Source organism: Artemia franciscana, chromosome 14, assembly GCF_032884065.1.
Source record: "Artemia franciscana chromosome 14, ASM3288406v1, whole genome shotgun sequence".
NCBI classification, from domain to species: Eukaryota; Metazoa; Arthropoda; class Branchiopoda; order Anostraca; family Artemiidae; genus Artemia; species Artemia franciscana.
The window spans coordinates 2,784,957-2,803,375 of record NC_088876.1 but is presented as its reverse complement, the minus strand read 5'-3'; the positions used below and the strand labels follow the sequence as shown (position 1 = coordinate 2,803,375).

The 18,419-nt window shown below is 36.6% G+C and overlaps 1 protein-coding gene across 1 annotated transcript in view; it reads left to right on the top strand.

The window, feature by feature from the left end:
* Positions 1-18,419, top strand: part of LOC136035182 (heat shock 70 kDa protein 4-like) — a 102,999-nt gene that overhangs the window by 67,381 nt on the left and 17,199 nt on the right. Inside the window, exons 9-11 of the mRNA XM_065716753.1 lie at positions 52-443; positions 7,899-8,138; positions 11,538-11,825. Of these exons, the coding sequence (XP_065572825.1) occupies positions 52-443; positions 7,899-8,138; positions 11,538-11,825 (920 nt within the window). The remainder of the gene's footprint in view (positions 1-51; positions 444-7,898; positions 8,139-11,537; positions 11,826-18,419) is intronic.

Genomic DNA, 18,419 nt, shown 5'->3' with positions numbered 1-18,419 from the left:
AGAAACTATTTTAATTATAAACTATTAAATCAAGTGCTGTTTCAATTTCAGGTGATTTCTTGATCAAAGAAGTGCGCCCATCTCCAACCCATGAAGCCCAAAAAATCAAGATTAAAATCAAGGTGAATACACATGGAATATTTACTGTAAGCACTGCAATCCTTCATGAACAAACAGAAGCAGAAGCCATGGAAACAGAGCAAACCAATGGGCCAGAATCTGAGAAAAATTCCACTGAACAGCAACAATCTCAAGAAGAGCAGAAAATGGAAATGGAGGCAAAAACAGAAGAAGGTAAGAAAACTGAAGATGGGAAGAAAACTGAAGAAGGGAAGAAAATGGACGAAGGCAAGAAAATGGTTGTCAAAACGACGGAGTTGCCAATTGAAAGCCGAACACATGGATATTCTGATGCGGTTGTTGATCAATATGCTGAAACAGAGGTAAGCAACCTGTCATTGGACAAAGCTGTTCATAAGTTTTGAAGTTTGGACCATCATAGTTAGGTTTAAAGTTGGGATGTGCCCTGAGTACTTTTTAGGGTAGGTCGAATATAGATGGCAGTATGTATTATCTGTCCTTGGTTGTTTGTTTAAACGCCATCTCTATCAAATTGAGATATATTTGGATAAGTTACTTTCCCAATTTTTAAAACAATCTCCAATAACTTTAAGGGAGCATAACTGGGAAAAGAGTAGATCTTAAACTACTTTAACTACTTGAATTGTAAAAATATCTATCTTTCAGGGGTCACGCATATATTTAGCCAAACAAATAGTATATTAAAATCAAGCCTGTTTTGTGAACTTTTGATCATTTGCCCCAATTAGGACAGGGGGGGGTATGAGGGCATTTGTCCTCCTTGATTTTGAAAACTTTTTCATATTTCCATTTAAAGTCGGTTAAATCCCCCGCCCCTCGAAACATTCAAAATACCTTTTGCATTCTCGCCAAAAAATTGAAACCAGAATTATCCCCTCTCTCCATCTGTGTATTTTCATGAACTGGCACCTGCTGCTAAGATGATTATTTATTTCCATTCTCTTTACCGTTTAGAGGAGCATAAATAAGAAAAGATATTTAGCGTAAAACACTCAAGGAAAATTAATGCATATCAAGTAGTTAAAACTACAGTTAAGCAGAGCGTCAACAGTACTTTCATGACACTTGCAAAGTCTTCTTTTTTTTTGTAATTGATGTTTAATGTGTCATACTACAAATTATATAGATTGTCACGTCCATTTTTGGAAAAAGTGTTTTATGTGTTTCCATTAAAATTTTCTCATAGCGCTTGAATTAAGCTTTCATTTTCTTCTTTTAAAATTTTAGGCCTTTAATTTAACCTTTTTAGCCCCCCCCCAATAGTTTTGTGAATTAGCACCCTTGTGTAATGGATTTCATGAAACAATTGTACAACCAATCTTCTAATGTAAATCGGTAGGTGCAAATTCGAACTTCTTTGAATTGGTAGCACTCATGTGTCTCCTTTTCTTTTCTTCTTCTTTTTCCAGGGCTAGCGGGCTACCGAAAAAAAAGAGATGCTGAATGGCTCATTTAAAGGTTAAAATTTTAAAAATTTTAAAATTTGGTCAATTTTGGACGAAATATGTAGATTATACAATTCACCCCTTTTTAATTGCAGATATTTTCCTACGGAAAAGGGGGAATATTTGATTCCTATTGTGTTCGAAAAGGCTAAGTGTATTTAGGTGTTGTTTCTGGGGAATTTTAAGGGGTGTGTTTAATTAAATCAAAGGATACTATGTGCCTCCAGTTTTTCAAAAAGGTTTCCAATATCATGGAAATAGATATAGAAATAGATACACAGAGCGAGTCTTGGGTTCAGGTAAGATAGAATAAGATAATATATTTATATAAAAAAAACACGATCACAAGTTCACAAAGAGCCAAACTCGAACTTCGAAGTCGACAAATCATATAATTACACGAAAACTGGCAAAAATGTAAAAACAATTACGAAAAAGAAAAATCCTAGTGAATAATCATCTTTGAGTCCATAATTAAACTGTAAAAAGTCAGTTTAAAAGTTAAAAAGATAAAAACTGGTCAAACTAAACTTAAACTAGTTAGCACATGAACTAGCTAGCTAGTAAGGCTAGTATATAAGAAGAGAAATACAGTCAGATCAGCCTACGTGTTTCGTTACATAAGTGTAACCCTCTGGAATAGCCTACCGGAAAGCATTACGGGCTCTGAATCACTTTCTTCATTTAAATCACAGGTCAAAAAGTTCATACTTGGTCGATATACAGGGGGAGAGGAAGCAGGTCACTTGTGAGGGTTTAGTCTTTTTTTTCTTTTATTTTCTTCTTACTTCTATTCTTTTTTTTCTTTTTTTCTTATTATTCTTTCAATTTTTTTTCAGTGTATTTATTAATATGTCATTGATTATGTTAATTAATTAATTAATTGAGTCACAACACACAGATTATTTGACCTTCTAGTAGTGGGTATGTTTGTTACGCTCAGGTAATGTTAAAAAGAAAACCTTAATGAGACGAAAAAGGATGAGGGGGGGCATAAATTGCTGTAGAATCTATCACAAAAAATTAGTCTTTGAAACCCACTTAAGCAAGGTTTCAAGGAAGAAGGTGCATAAATGATTAATATTGCTGAAGAATAATTTTGGAAGTTGCTGAGAAGGGCCTGAGTTAATGACGAACACTAATGACTGGTTGCAGAATAAAGCGAAACTATTAAAGCTTAAATCTTTAAATGTGTTTCTCTTTGAACTGTTTCAACACTACAAAACTACAGTTTTATAGATTATGAGCAAGCCTTCGATCCTGTTTATAGAAGAGCTTTAGCGAAGATCTTATCCTTCTATGGTATACCAGACAAATACATTTTAGTGATTATTGCTATTTAAGAGAATAACACTTGTGCGGTTAAGGTAGGAAATGACGTTAGCAGCTGGTTTCGTATTAAATCAGGAGTTGAGCAGGATTGTGTTTTATCCCCCTTTATATAGATCATTTTGATGGGTTTTGTCTTAAGAAGCACAGAAAAGGCAATGGGAGAACAAAGAATAGAATGGGGATGAAAAACTTCCCTGACCTATTTTAGTTTTGTGGTTTGTCTTAAGGTTCTTTTTTTATATCTTTATCAGTTTTATTTTGCACTGAGGACGGTCAAGCATAGGTTTTTACCGCAATATTTGCATAGTTTTATGTCTTTCACTTGCTGTTTATTGTCCTCATTTTCTTCCTTTCTTCGCAATTTTATGTTTTATCACAACTAAATATAAAATTTATCATCGTTTTAATGAAATCTACTGACTTCATAATGAGAAACAATCGCTTGCCTTCAGGCTTCTGAGTAATGTCACATGATTGTTTCAGGGATGAAGGTTCATGATTGGCTGGGAGTTATCGATAGTGGCAATTATATAGGTAGATAGTGTTATACGTTGGTTTAGCTAAGGTGAGGAAAATATATTCATAAAGAAGAAGATACGGGGATATTCCCATACCAGGATGAATAGTCCAAAGTATGAACTGCACAAATATTTTAGCAGGGACATCCACTCAACCGTCCTCAGTGAAGAAATAGACGAATAAAAACAAACCGTAAAAAAAACGTTGATCAAAACAGAGTCGCTTGGTGCATAGAAATCTTGTTAATCCTAAATATTTCGCCCCCAAATTATTTCAAAATTTAAAATATGTTACCCCTTTCTATTTACCAAAATTACGTATAATCTTTGTCCTGTGTTTTTCAACATTCCCTATTCCAGCATCAACAGGCCTCATTCCGGCCACAGGTAAAATTCTAGATGAGCTACTTTTTGCTATCTTGGAAGGTAGTTAGGTTTGGAAAATGAAACTTTCAGTGGTGAATCGACAGACTGAGCACGTCTTGGGAAGGTATTCGTTCCTTTTTCAACATCCCCTGACATGCCTTTAAATTTTCAACCTAGTAGCCTTAGCTTTCCTTAGGTATTGCTGTTGTGTCCTATTGACAGCCCTCCTTCATGAAGAGTACTGTTGTGTCCTTTCGTTTGACATTCCCCTCAACCTCTTCTAAAAGTTTTACCTTAATATTCTTAACCTTCTTGGAGACTCAGGATTAAACATGACTCCCCTTTCCCAATTAAAACACACGTAGAATCAAACGTCCCCCTTTTTCTAATTATAAATCCTGCTTGTAATAAAGGGAAAATAGCATAATGTACAATCCTTGCCCCGTGGGCTTTGGGGGCACTGTGTCCCGGCGTCATAGTTACAAGACGTTTTAAGTGTTTTGAACAAAATCAATTTTTCAAAATTCTGGTTAACAAGGAGGGAAGGGAGCATCCAAAAAGAGCGAGGGGGCGGATGCCCTTTGATAGCTCTTCAAGATCCACTGAGATTTTAAACTTAATACCCTCAGCCGTTCCTTAAATATTGATTATGCGTCCTTCTCCCAACGAGGATGTACACAGTATGTTTTATTGTGTTCGGCATCCCTCTCTGATGTTTTGGGGGGCTGTGTCATCCCAATAGGAATGGTTGTTGCAGCTTTTATCTGTTTTGAACAAGATATCTGTTTCTAAATTTTAATCAAATATTTTAAAGGGAGGGAAACTAAAAAGGACATGGAAGGGGGCTGGTGGCCCTTCAGCCATTTTTCAAAACCCCCTCGACATGTCCTGAAATTTTTGCCTTAATACCCTGAGCCGTTTAAACATTACATATCCTCCTTTTTGGCAAACTAGATGCACATAAGGCCTTTTCGTGGCCTACCTGGAAGTATGGCTATTAGACTTTTTACTAGGTTGAACAGAATGGTAATCCCAAAATTTTGATTAGTGTTGAGCAGAAAGGAACCTGAAAAGGGCAAGGAAGGGGGGTTGATAGCCCCCGAATCTCTTCAATATTTCAACATACCTTGAAAGTCTGAGATACCCTCAATCATTCTTTAGATTTTGCTGATATTCGCCTTTCCACAACCAACAAGCGCACAGTATGTTTTGATTGTGTTCAGTATTCCTCTCAACATTTCATTAAAGTTTCACCTTAATACTCTAAGCCTTTTTGAAGACCCAAGATCAAACATGCCCTCTTTTCCAATACAAATCATTATGTGTGTACAAAGGGCAACTTGTGTAACTCATAGCCTTTGCCCCAGAGGCTTGGGAGGTGTCAACCCAAGAAGCATAGTTATTTTACCTTTGAACATGGACGACGGCGAATCGACGAAATTTTCTTGACTTGAATTTACATTTTATTTTCAAAGGCTAAATAAAACTTTGTTTTATTTTTCTTTCTTATTTTATTAATATATTGATATCTACATTAGAGGTCACAACATGTCGTGATTAAAGTCTGTAAATAGTAAACTAAACTTTGAGTTCAAGTAAAAATCCGTTTGGCAATGTTTCAGAGTTTCAATGTTGCAGTTGCAATTTTGTGTTTTTGAGACACTTTTTTTCTTAAATTTTTATATTATCTTAAATTCTTCGATTCTGATTTTTTTATTCTTTATGTTTGCAGTTCTCTCTGCGTTTCTTGTTACAAACTCTTCCTACAGAATCATAAAACTTGTATAACATTAGTATAACTTAGTATAACATATTATAACGTTAGTATAACAGACAACTTACTTTAGTTTCTTACTTAACTTTCGTTGGAAACCGGACAATATACTGTCCTGTCTGTCACCATAGGACCTTGGAATGACCTCAGACGGTCGATCGGCTTGAGCCTCTCCAGTGAATTTCAGCCAGTCTTTGTTCATTCTACGACCAAGCTTTTGGACACCCCTCCGCCATGGCTCTCAGATCTTCTTTGATTCTTTTTCCGCAGGCTCTTCTTCGGAATTCTAGGTTTTTGTTTTGGGTGTTGTTTAACAATCAAGGACGTCTTAGCATATCATGCCAGCGGGATGACGCAAAATGTGGCTAAGGAGCTCTAGGTGACGTCTTTTGGTAATTTGTGGGAATTCTTCTGATTGGCCTAGTCACTTCATCATTTGAGATTCTCTTTTGTCAGTTGACGTGGAGATAATGACACACTCAACGGTGGTTGAAGATGTCCAAAGCTCTCGTATCTTCTACTTTTGTCGGTAATGTCTCACAAGCATGTTTTAGTACAAATTTGACATAAGGATATAGGATAAATATCCCCCTGAGCCATAGCAAAAGGCTCGTGAGATCAGGATTGCCAACTCGTACACTTTTCTTGTGAAATGCACTCTTTTTTACCTCAGGGAACGCATAGAGAGTAAAAATTACTCTTTTTGGATTTAAGTTTTCATTCGCTTTAAACATCAGTATTTGACATATTCATCAATGTGCACTTAACCCAAGGAACAGGGGTGCTAACTTGCACTTTTTTAATATGAAATGCACTCTTTTTACCTTAGAGGGAGTGCAGAAGAGGGGATGCTCAAATTGTTAGACTCGCACTCTTTTTGAGCAAAATTCACTCTTTATGGCCTTGATTCGCACTCTTTTTAAATGTCGGCAGTTGGCAACCCTGCATGAGATCCCCTGAACCATAACATACGGCTACAACACAAGGCTATAGGATATAGATCTCCTGAGCCATAATATAAGGATATAGGATCCTCGTGAGCCATAACATAAGGCTATAGTATTTCCCTTGAGCCATTACTGCGGCAGAGGGCGACGAAACGATGTTTCTGTTGCTGAGTCATTTTACAGGACTAGTAGCAAGCTTGTCGCCCAATCTTTCTGCGGTGGGGATCGAACCCTGGGCCTCGTATTACCAAGAAGAACCCCAATCTACTGTGCTACAACAAGACGATACCAAAATAAACTCTGGCTTTTATCTAGGTTAAGGCCGTCCTGGCTAGGTGGTCTGTGCGCTGGTTTGAGAATTCTTTGTCCAAAAGGCACGGGTTCGATCTCTGTCGTAGCCAGTTATTTGGTTTAGGACGGCGGTCAGTGACGTGACTGTAAGTCGAACCTGCTCTAAATGGATACCTGGATTTCTTCCTTCGCTGGTCTGTTGTCTTGCTTTTCTAGCCTTTTTACAACTTGTTTCTCCTTTCCGGCTAATTTTTCGTTCCTACCAACCATTGATCCCTCTCTACCTTTTTCTCTTTAAGCCAGTAAAAACTGTTTAATCTTCTGGTATTTTCATTATGTTCATAGCGTTCGCGTGAGTGATGTCAAAAAGGTTGTCCAGCTTAATTGTCCAGCTTATTGTCCAGGTTGTCCAGCTTAGTTCTGCTTCTCTTGATTGTTGTGTAACTGACTGACTACCTTTGCTCTTTTTCAATAAGCGCCATTCTTCACATTAACATAATGTTAATGTCTTTCTCTAAAAGTTGCGAATCAACTGATATCAACAAACAATTTGCGTGTTGGAATTCCTCCTTTTTATGCATAAGGCATAATCGACCGTAAGGCAATATCAACCTTCAGGAGTCTGTGGTTTTAGTCAGAAGACGATTTATGAAATATGTTAATTAGGCTGGGACGGGGGAACGAATTTTACCAAAATAGTGACGTATCTAGATCGTGTTTCAGCCTAAAGTTGAAAAACGCGTTTGGAGAAAAACTGCTGGATGAGAAAAATTGCCATTTAACTCTGATTTTGGAATGGTAACTATTATTACGGTTAATCTTAAAAGTAAAAGCTTATACTTTTTATAAGTTTATAAAAGCATATATATATATATATATATATATATATATATATATATATATATATATATATATATATATATATATATATATATATATATATATATATATATATATATATATATGCAATATATGTATGTCGATTAAAATGTTGGTGCGTTTCTCTTTTGTTGTTTTATATATATATATATATATATATATATATATATATATATATATATATATATATATATATAAATTAATTATTGCTCGTATAATAAGATAGGTTATTGCTGTTTTTTAGGCTCAGTTGATAGCTAGTGACCGTCAAGAACGTGAACGCCAGGACTCCAAAAATTCTTTAGAGGAATACATTTACGATGCGAGGAACAGAGCCTCAGACGAGACAGACCTGGAACCGTACCTTAAGCCAAATGATAGACAAAGGCTCTTGTCAAAGCTTGAAGAGATGGAGAATTGGCTGTATGAAGATGGAGAGGATTGCCAGAAGTCTGTTTATGTACAAAAAATTGAGGACCTACGTGTAAGTAGTACCTCACTGTAATTGCTTGCTAATAATATTTCAGTCGAGGACCAGGCCAAATTCTAAAGAAAAAATCCGGTCAAAAATTTTCAAACATAAGCCGATGGCAAAGCTGCCTGAAAATGCAAAAGAAAAAAAAAACATAAAAAAATAGTTAATAACTTAAAAATAGAAAGAACATAGATGCAATATTCAAGAAAAGAAACGAACATTAAAAAACAGAACTAGAAGACAAAATTGAAACAAATACCCAAGTTGAGTGATAAAAATTAAACCTGATTCTAGGTTATTACCCGGACCTGGTAAGGAAAATGTCGACAGAAAAATTCTATTTACTTTCTTGTAGATTAATCTACTTTTGTTTAACAAATAGGAAAATGGTCCTTTTTTTAACAATTTTCAATATATTTTTTTTTACTCTAAATAATTTAGAAGGCATACTTCAAAGATGTATTTCGTGAGCTGAATAAAGCTGATTATTGGTTATCAAATGATACAAAAATTGTCATCTTAAGTTGAAACGTTAAAACCTGCAGAAAAATAAAATGGCGCTAAAAGTAATCGAGTAAAAAGTATCACAAGGAAGCCTGTGATACTTGTGATCACAAGGAAGCCTTGTGATCACAAGGAAGCCTTGTGATCAAGCCTTGCAGCACTAAGGTAATATGGAGCTCTACTTTGATGACTTTCTGTAGGAGATTTAAGTTGTAGCTTTCACCTATGAAATTTAACCTGCTTTTGGATTCCAATAATATGAGTTTGTTTTCTTACAATTTTCGCTCGTACTTCAATCTACGTAGTGCAGCTGGTAGATCGGCTTCTAGAAGCTTTGAAAACTCTCACTCTTCCTCTAGGTGTGGTCACCCTTTAGATGGCCACACCTAACTATAGCTAAGAAACTTGCCTCACCTCATCTGTTTATGATTTTTCTTTTTTAAACTCACCTTAATTTGAATATCTATGGCGCATAGTAGAAATTTGTATCGATATTTGATGTACTAAGGATTCTGTAATTCTGGAATGAAACAAGTTTCAGGATTTGGTCCAAAAAGTTCTGGTTCGAAGAACATTTGAGAATACTGTCCTATTTTGAGTTTTTGCTACCCCTTTGTGGTGGATCTTTCTGGCGCAAACAAGACTACCTCTCCTAGTTCTAGAACTATTTCACTTAAAAACCAATTGCTGCAAAAAGAAAAAAGAAAAATCAAAATAGTTTTAAGCCTTCCCCATTTCGTAAGGAGAACAAGGGCAACTTGTTTCATATACAAACAATCTCTAAAGAATATTTTCTGGTGCGATAAATTTTTCAAAAATAGTAAAGCTGCTTTTTAATAATATAAATATTAATAATATAAATTATTAATAATAATAATAATATAAATATTAATATTGATAATAATAATTATTATTTATTAATAATAAATAATAATTTAACAATAATTAAACGTTATTTAACGTTTAAATAAACGTTAAACAATAAAGCTGCTCCGAGTTTTGTTGAATTTATTGTTTGCAAATTTTGCAGAGTGATTTAAGCAGTTTTATTTCATGTTTTATCTGCACTAATTGCTGTCCATGTGCAGATGTGTGAATTTTGGAAAGGTTTATCTATCATTAAAGTGCACTGAGATACAGACTAGAACTAAGGAGTACGAGTGTGTACTCCTTAGTATGTCTAAGGAGTGTGTCTGGGAGACACACTCCTTGCCAGACACATCGTCCTTGCCATCGTCTGGCAAGACAATGCCAGACACACTCCTTGAGTGTGTCTGGCATTGACGTCAATAATGCATGATACCAGTTCACTCCGTGCAGTGAGAAAGCGCCCACTAGCCGTACATCGGAAAGTTTTCCGTCTAATTCTTTCTTTTATGATCTATCTTAAATAATATGGGATACCAAGTACACTAGAAATGAAGTTTGCTTCTTTAAATTAGTTAAGTTAAAACTTGGAGAACCATATAAGTATAACATATATAAGTATACAATACTAGGTATACATATATGTATACAAAACTAGGGAAACCCGTAAACTCAGTTCTTAATACAAAAGATGCTTGATTCAGGTATGCAGTTTTAACACTTAGTGGGTGCCAAGTTTAAAAATACAGTAAGTGTGTGAACTACGCGAGTTTTCAGGGAAAAAAACACCGTCATGCGACATAACTTCCATCTGCAACTGGCAAGCTCTATACATAGTTTTTTTTTATACCTCTAAATCGATGTGCGAATTGCTAGTTGAAGCTGATTTAGGAATGGTAACTGCTATTTTGACGCATGGCAGATCTGGATTTAGAGCAACCGTATATAAGAAAACACTGGTTTTACCTTGATTCCTGCAAAAAGAAAAAAAATAATCAAAATGGATATTTTTCTCGTAACTGCTAGGGTATGTACGGCAGAAGTTTAAAACTCATAAAACTACGTTACTCCCTAATTTTTTTTCAATATCTCTAGTTTATAATTTTTCTATGTAGATTTTTTTTAATGCTTATATTTTATTGGCTTGCACTAAACTTAAACTTTGCTATTGAATTATTAGATTTATAATTTATAATACTAAATACTCAATTCTGCTAGGTTTTTGATAGTAGAATCAAATCAAATAGATTATTTATTGCCAACAAAATAGAGGGGCGGTCTTAAATAAAAACTTAAAAAATTACAACAAAAATTTGTTCATATATATTTTGTTACATTTTTACGAACGGGAGGAAAATTTGGGGGGGGGGGTGAAAATCGATATGACTGTTATTTATTATTAGTACCAGAGGACCGAGCTATGCTTGGTTAAACAATGATTTTTACATCTTTAAAAATATTTTTCGCAAAACAATATTCACTCCCTGAATACGGCCCTGAATTTTCTCTTCTTCTTTTAAAGGAAAGTGGTGAAATACAATGTCAGTAATTGAATTACTTACGTTTTCCTTGCATTTCTGGTTTACGTTTTGGTATGATTCTGGTTACTTGTTTGGTCCCTTTAGAAAATTTGATTTTTGAATATATTTTTTTTTTGTCTTTATGGTTGCTGTCTCTGATCTAAGATGAAAATATGTATGTTTGTATTGTTTATTGAGCATGACACTTTGCTTTGGCTTAGTTTTCAGGGGGTATTCAGTGGTGGGTGGTCGCTTGTCATTTCCTAACTTTTTTTTCTTTTTTTTTGAGGGGGTTTCCCTTCTTTTGTTGTTTCTCTTCTTATTCCCGGCCATGGATCCTTGCAGGGGGAATATAATGGTGTACTCTTGTATATTTTAAATTTGCCGTTGAATAATTTGTTGAATAAAATCGAATTTATTTTATCGAATATTTATTTTTCACAATTTTTTTTCGGTGATTTATTCGGTTTTGGTGATTTCTCAAAAAAGTGAATTTTTATTATTTACTCAATTTTAGAAACTTGGAGACCCTCCCAAAGATCGCAAACGTGAATATGAGTTGCGTCCAAAGGTAATTGAAGAATTATGTGCTGGCCTACAAAAGGCACGGAAATTTGTCGACAGTTTTGCCAGTGGCGATGACAAATATAGCCATATAGATGCGGCTGAAGTGCAGAAACTTGAAAAAGCCCTCCAAGAAAAACAGATTTGGCTGGATCAGAAAATGGGTGCTGTCACTAGATTAGCCAAAACCGATGATATTCCCGCCGAACTTAGGAGTAGCGTCTTTACAGCTGAAACACAGGTATGTAACAAACGTAACTTGGCATCCATCCAAAAGTTTAAGATATTGTACCAGTGTATGCACATACCTACACGTCCGGTGGGTGAAAATTCCTTCTTCCCCATGTGCTTAGTCCACTCCCCCCCTCAATGCGATCAAAAAAAAAAAAAAAAAAAATGATGAACCGGAATTAAATTATTTTTCTTTATATGGTCCAAACCCCCCCAGGAAAGCCTTGTGCATTCTCTTTCGCCCTTCGATTTTAGTGCATCTATAGAGAAATAAGATTGACAGAATCAAGATAATAAAAAGGACAGGAGAATCGCCTGTTTTCAGTAGCGGAAAATTCACGGAAAATGGGGGTTGGGAACATTAATTTTTCAAAATTCTGGGAGGGGGGGTGACAATATTTTTTTCATTTTTTTTTCTATGAAATGACAAAAAATGCTATTTTTCAATGAAAACAAAAAAAAACTATTTTTCAAAATCTAGAGGGTGCAATGATTCCCTCTGTACCCTTCCCCCCGCTCAGTTGAGGTCAGTTGAGGTCAATTTCTGGTAATCGGTCTTTTGAGGAATTCGATTATATTGGACTATAGTTAATAATTATACCTGCAGATTATTAATAACATACGGTTATTTTTATTAACCTATCGATTACTATTGACCTACAATTAATAATTTTATATTATTACCGCTCAGCAACCATGAAGAGCAAGATCCTGTTCTTAGTTTTGAGCAAGGTATACTAGTTTAGTTGAGGATATAGTATACTCAGCACAAAAAACCCTTATTGCCATGGTCACAAAAAACATACAAAAAAAAATACAAGGATTCAATTTAAACTTTTGATCAAAACGATTGAAGCACAGAAAAACATTCAATAACACCAATACAAAGAAACTAACAAAGTCATCACATTCTCATGATGGCTTATACCCACATGAACAAACTGCGCCAAATTCTTAAAACTAAATAAAACATTCGTTTCTTAGCAATTTTTCCACCTGATAGTCAGAGCGCCAGATTCTGTATCGTGCACCCACCCATGCCGGAAGTTACAAAAATGCTGAGGACGGATCCTAGGGTAGTCGACCATGTTGAAAACGAATATCGTAGGGCGCATGTTCGCCGTTGGGGCGTTACGGAGATATAGGCCAATAGCGCCAAATTTAGCCTATAACTAAGTGTGACGATTCAGGATTTTTTTTTGCGACTTATTGGGTTGAGGAATCTGGCGTAATGTTATATCAATCGAAAGAAGAGATCTAGATCTACAAGAATATGATTTTTAAATTGAACAAAACACACTATTTTTTTCTCTATTTACTGCAGTTTCAAAATAAGTGCTGTAAAATTCAACAAATATCTCAAAGAAAGGCTAAAAGCTCGAAATTTCTTCAAGGTAACAAATTTTTTTTTTCATATTCGAAAAGAAAGTGCATTCAATTCCGTACAGAGCTAAAAACATATAAACTATTTTTATTTTTAAAATGTCTGCGGTTTTTTTTTTGTAGTGTCACTGAAATGATCACTAGCCGTATCGTGAAAAGGGACATATTTTTTTTTTCTTCAAAGGGTAGGAATACTTCAAACTTCCTAACTGTTTAAAATTTTTAACTTTTACTTAAAAACAAATATAGGTTTAAAAAAATGTTTTCTTTTTTTTAGAATGGACGAGTATGTTTTCTGTTGTACTAAGGCGTCTGTCTGCAATTACCTTTTTGGGACCTGATTTGCCAGTAATATGACTGAGCTATTTACTACATAAAAGAATTCTGCTGCACAGATGGATTCAGTCGGGGCATTGGAGTTGTCTTACTCGGCCTGCCCGTAAAATTGGGTAATAGTAACTGGCTAGAGACCTGTTGTAATTAAAAGTAAAAGGTATCAAATAAAATTTTCACAAATATTCCTTATTTTCTTCTTCCGAGAATTCAGATGGGGCAAGGTCAGACTCCCTGCATGCCCTCCTCGTTCCGCGGCAGGAGCATAAGCTGCAGCATCCTTTCATTTTTGAGCAGCTACAGTCTGCCCTGCATCTTCCACTTTTGCATCTGCAGTAAGATTCCAGGCTCAATGCTTCTTTACAGTTTGAGACGACCATATCTACTCCCCCTTCAGCCATCTTCCATCCAAGGAAAAGTGGACCTGGAATGCTCGGCCGAGCCTATACTGACGACAAGATTATCCATGTAGCGAATATGGCTCTTCATATGCATCGCTCGAAGATATTGTCAGAAGGTGGAAGTCTTTTCGCATCTTGTTTCTGGCACCGAATGTAAGCCCTTACATTGGCCAGTGAATTGAATCCGGCCTGTCTACCGTATTGTTTACAATGACCAGGAATTTTTATAGGTCATAAAATTCTCTAAACGCGTCGACTGAAAGCTTCCCTTCTGTATCCTTGATCTGATCCGTCACAGACACCATTTTTGAGCAAAAGTTGGAAACACCGCGGTGTTTAAGAAAGAAGCTTTTTCGACACCGAAGAAAAAGTTCGTTGTGTCACAACCTGGCAGACAGTGCACGAACGGTAACATAATCTGCTCCTCTTTGGACAAGTGGACTCCGTCCGCCGACTCGTGTACTGGGATAATGTAAGTCGGGAACTTCTAGAAAAGTTCGCTCAGTCCTTCAGTTTGAAGCTCTTCAAAAAAATGAACACAGGCTACTGCCACTTCTGTGTCGTTGGTATGCACAACCACGCTACGATGCTACAAGCGTGACGGCTAGCGTACTTGACATGTGTCATAAGGCGTTGGTCATCCTCATCGTGGCTGGAGGACAAGCATTCCTCGTAGTAATAGTGTTCTGGTAAAGTTGGACAGCAGCCACGCTTGAACAGAGACACTTTGAATCTCTCCTTGAACCCACCTGAGAGAAAAAGGTTGAGTACGTTAGGAAGCAGATCACTCATCTGCTCCCAGGTCTCATACAAAATTTTGAGGAGCCGGCTTTTAGACGCTGAGCTTGCAAGTACGGCATCCCATTCTTTAGTTGTGCTAAGAGCGGAAATCTGGAGGTTTTTCCCTTTCCCTCGTCGGAGTCTGCATGCTGATTTCAAGGATATCAACTCTCCGGTGTCCGTGAGCTTCCCAAACAGCCCGTTGTATCGATGTGTGACAATGTGGACTTCAGGAATACCCACTGGAAGATAATTCAGCAATGATAGAAGCAATCTTTCTGCGAAGGATTTGACTGTTTCAAACCTGGCAGGCCGATATGACCTTATCTTGGACATTAGGTCAATGATGTGTACTGTAGCTGATGTTGTTTCTTTGGATTTCAAAGTGGCCAAGCTGAAAATCCTCCTTTTTTTCTTAGCCAGTTCAACAGCACAGCTTTGTTTCCCGTCCTCATTTTTCAGCCAGAGGATGTCTTGGTTGATTGTTGCGGAAGATGTTCAAAAGTGGATGGAGGGAAAGGAAGAATCTCTTTTGTGAGGATCTTTGCCGTAGGAAACGGCTTTCTCCTTTTCTTTGCCGTAGCTCAACTGAGCAGTAATGATTCTCTTCAAGGCTGTTACTTCAGAGCTAAGGAGATCGGTTTTAGGGACACCATTCACTTTCTGAGTTTTTCTCTCCGAAGGGAAAGTTCGAAGTGCAACCTTTTTCACATCGTCTTTCCTGTTGCACAGAAAGTCCTCAACCCCCTCTTTTCCGTTTGTGGCTACGCAAGTAATATCAGAAACAATCTTCGAATCGTCCACAAGTTCTGACGTCACAATATCCACTAGGTCGAAGTCCACTCTGCTGAACGGATTGCCACATGTAGTGAAAATGTCTCGAACTCTATCTCGTGAAAGTTGTAATCGCGTCGTCATCGACTGATTGTCTTCATGATATTTCAATGTCTGTGTGGATACGCAGACTACTTGCAGGAAACTATTGCTGATGGCAGCGGATATCGGTAAGAATCCAAGCTTCAGCCTGTCTCTCATCTATTTGTTCTCCTATTATTCCAGCCGTCGTCTTTGCATCCTTGTTCACTGTACATTCCAGTATCTGATCGGAACAGGTGGCCATAAACCTGGTGTGCGTTCTCTTCACTGCGAAGTATCCTTTCATGAGCCTTCTGTGTACATCAGGAAAGGTTTGTGGTAAACTTCGCATGTCATATAGGTACTGTATGAAACATCTTGTATACCGAGGATGGTCAGCCACCACCAAGTATGGCAACATCGTAGCAGTTGCTGTCAAATGAGGCTCCCAGTCACAGTCTCGTTCAGCATGATTGAATTGCATCGCTATTTCAAGTATTTCCAAGAACTACCGCCAGAAAGCAAACGTGGGTGACGCATTTCGAAGGGTTTTGAAGGCATTCATTATGGGAGCCAAAGTGATTAAGGTATCGTTTGCCTTCTGAAGTGCAATTCGCGTGTTAGCACCGTTTGCCAATGAAGTCCTGAATAACTCAATGGCACTACCCAGCTGGTCCAGACGGGATAAGTCTTCTTGTGCTTCGGAGTAATACTCTTCCAAGGACTCCCAGTAGAGGGCTAGCAAGACCTCGTACAGTATGCAGTAGGCATTGATATCTTGGTAGTAGCCTTTCCCTTGAAACACCTTTTCGCATGTACCAGGTAGCAGCAGCTTTACCTGCACTATAATCTCTTTGAGTCCAGAGCTGTCCATTATCTTACCAACTGCCTTGAGTTAGTTGAGCAGGAGGTGGAAGCCTCCCATTCGTAGGATTACGTTTTTGAAGTCATCTGGGTATTTACTTTTCACTCCCTGTGCTAGCTGATAAATGAAGAGATCTTGCGTGACCACCGTATCGTCACGTCCGACAGCTTTACTTATCGCCGTGAACGTTCGCAGAGATTTTTCGACTGTTGCATGGTTGTTTGGTGCTTCATGAAGGAAAAGCAAGATATTAGATTAAATATTGACAAATCAATTTCAAATCATAGATGTTCCATTTGACAAGCATTTTCACTAGAATTGGAAGTTCCAATACTAAATCTGTTTGATTAATATAACATGCCTTTTTATCAGTCCTTATAAATCTAAATTAGTCAGTATCACCTAGTTTCTTGTGATATTTAATTTTATAAATTACTTTCATTGAGTCTCTTACTTCTGCAAAAAAAGATTTACACTCATTTTCCCAGCCAACTTTACAACACCAAAAGTGCTTTTAAAAATTCTATTTCTTTAAAAATTGTTTTATTGATCTTCCAAATTTGTGTCATATTCTTCATTATCATCCATCAGCAAATCAGTATTTGCGTCAGAACCACATGTTGAATCAACCTGAAGTAATTGTTTTTTTTTTTTTTTTTTTTTTTATCTTGGCCTACCTGACTCACTTTTCTTTTTCATCTCCTGCTTATCAATTTCTTCTGCTTAGCTTATCAATCAACTTCCCGCTAGGTAGCAGGTCACTAAGCAAAATTCATATTATCGGGTACACTCGCTAAAAAAGTTGCACACCCCCCAGATATAATAATTTAAACTTTTTTTCTTAGGTCAATGTGTTCGGAATTAAACGGGCTTTCTTTTTCAATATAAAAAAAAAAAAATACTTTATCTTTAAAAAATTTCGAGTTTTTAGCTTTTCTGTTAGAAATTTGTTGACAAAAATCTGACTTTTTTTAAAAACTGCAGTAAAAAGTGTACTATTTTTTATTTTTTTTTACAAACAACATCATTTCGTGTAGCCCCAAGTCTCTTCTTTCTATTGATATAAAAGTACGCTGGATTTGACCAATCTTATCTGTAAAAAAAAATTAGAATCATCGAACCCCATTATAGGCCAAATTTGGTGTTTTTGGCCTATATCTCAGAAACGCCCCAACGGCGAACATGCGCCCTACGACATTCGTTTTCAGCATGGTCGACTACCATGGGATCCACCCTTAACATTTTTGTACCTTCCGGCATGGGTACTAATCAAAATAAGCGAGATACAGAATCTGGCGCTCTGACTATGAGGCTCATCCCCCTCATTTACTCAAAAAATTTCTCTTCTCAAGATCCTTAACCCTTCGTGCTCAGCTGTGTTGGCCTCGGTTGGCTTGGTGCTACATTGAGTTGCCAGTAGTAGTAGTAGTAATAGTAATGATAATTCACCATTAGCTCTAAGACTGTCCCTTAGTCGAAGCTCTGAATAAAGAAAAAAGAAATGAATCAAAGAAAAATAGAACAGCTTGATTTTTGCTTCAGCAATGAATCTCGAAAGATTTACTTAAAATTTAGATAATTTAGATAAAATTTTGACCTTACCTTGAAATTAACGGGGTCTATTGTTCCCAAAATAATCACTGCTCCGATGAAGATCATCAATCACCGAATTTTACAGTCAATTAAAATATCCCCTAAAAAATTTAAGGAAAATATCCGTTCCGGTGATAAGTTACCGATTGTGGCAACCGTGTGTATATGCAAGATTTCTTTGGGAGCGGCAATGGCTCGTATTTACAAAACAGCAAATAAAGAAGTGTATGCGGTAGTATTTAATGACACATTTTGCAACTCGCCTTAAATTACATTGATTTAAGCACGCATGTGACGGTTTTATTGAGGGTGGGGATGGGCAATAGTGAAAAAATAAGCAAACAAATTTCATAATTTGAAGCAAAAGCTCCCTGCATTATGATCTATTACATAA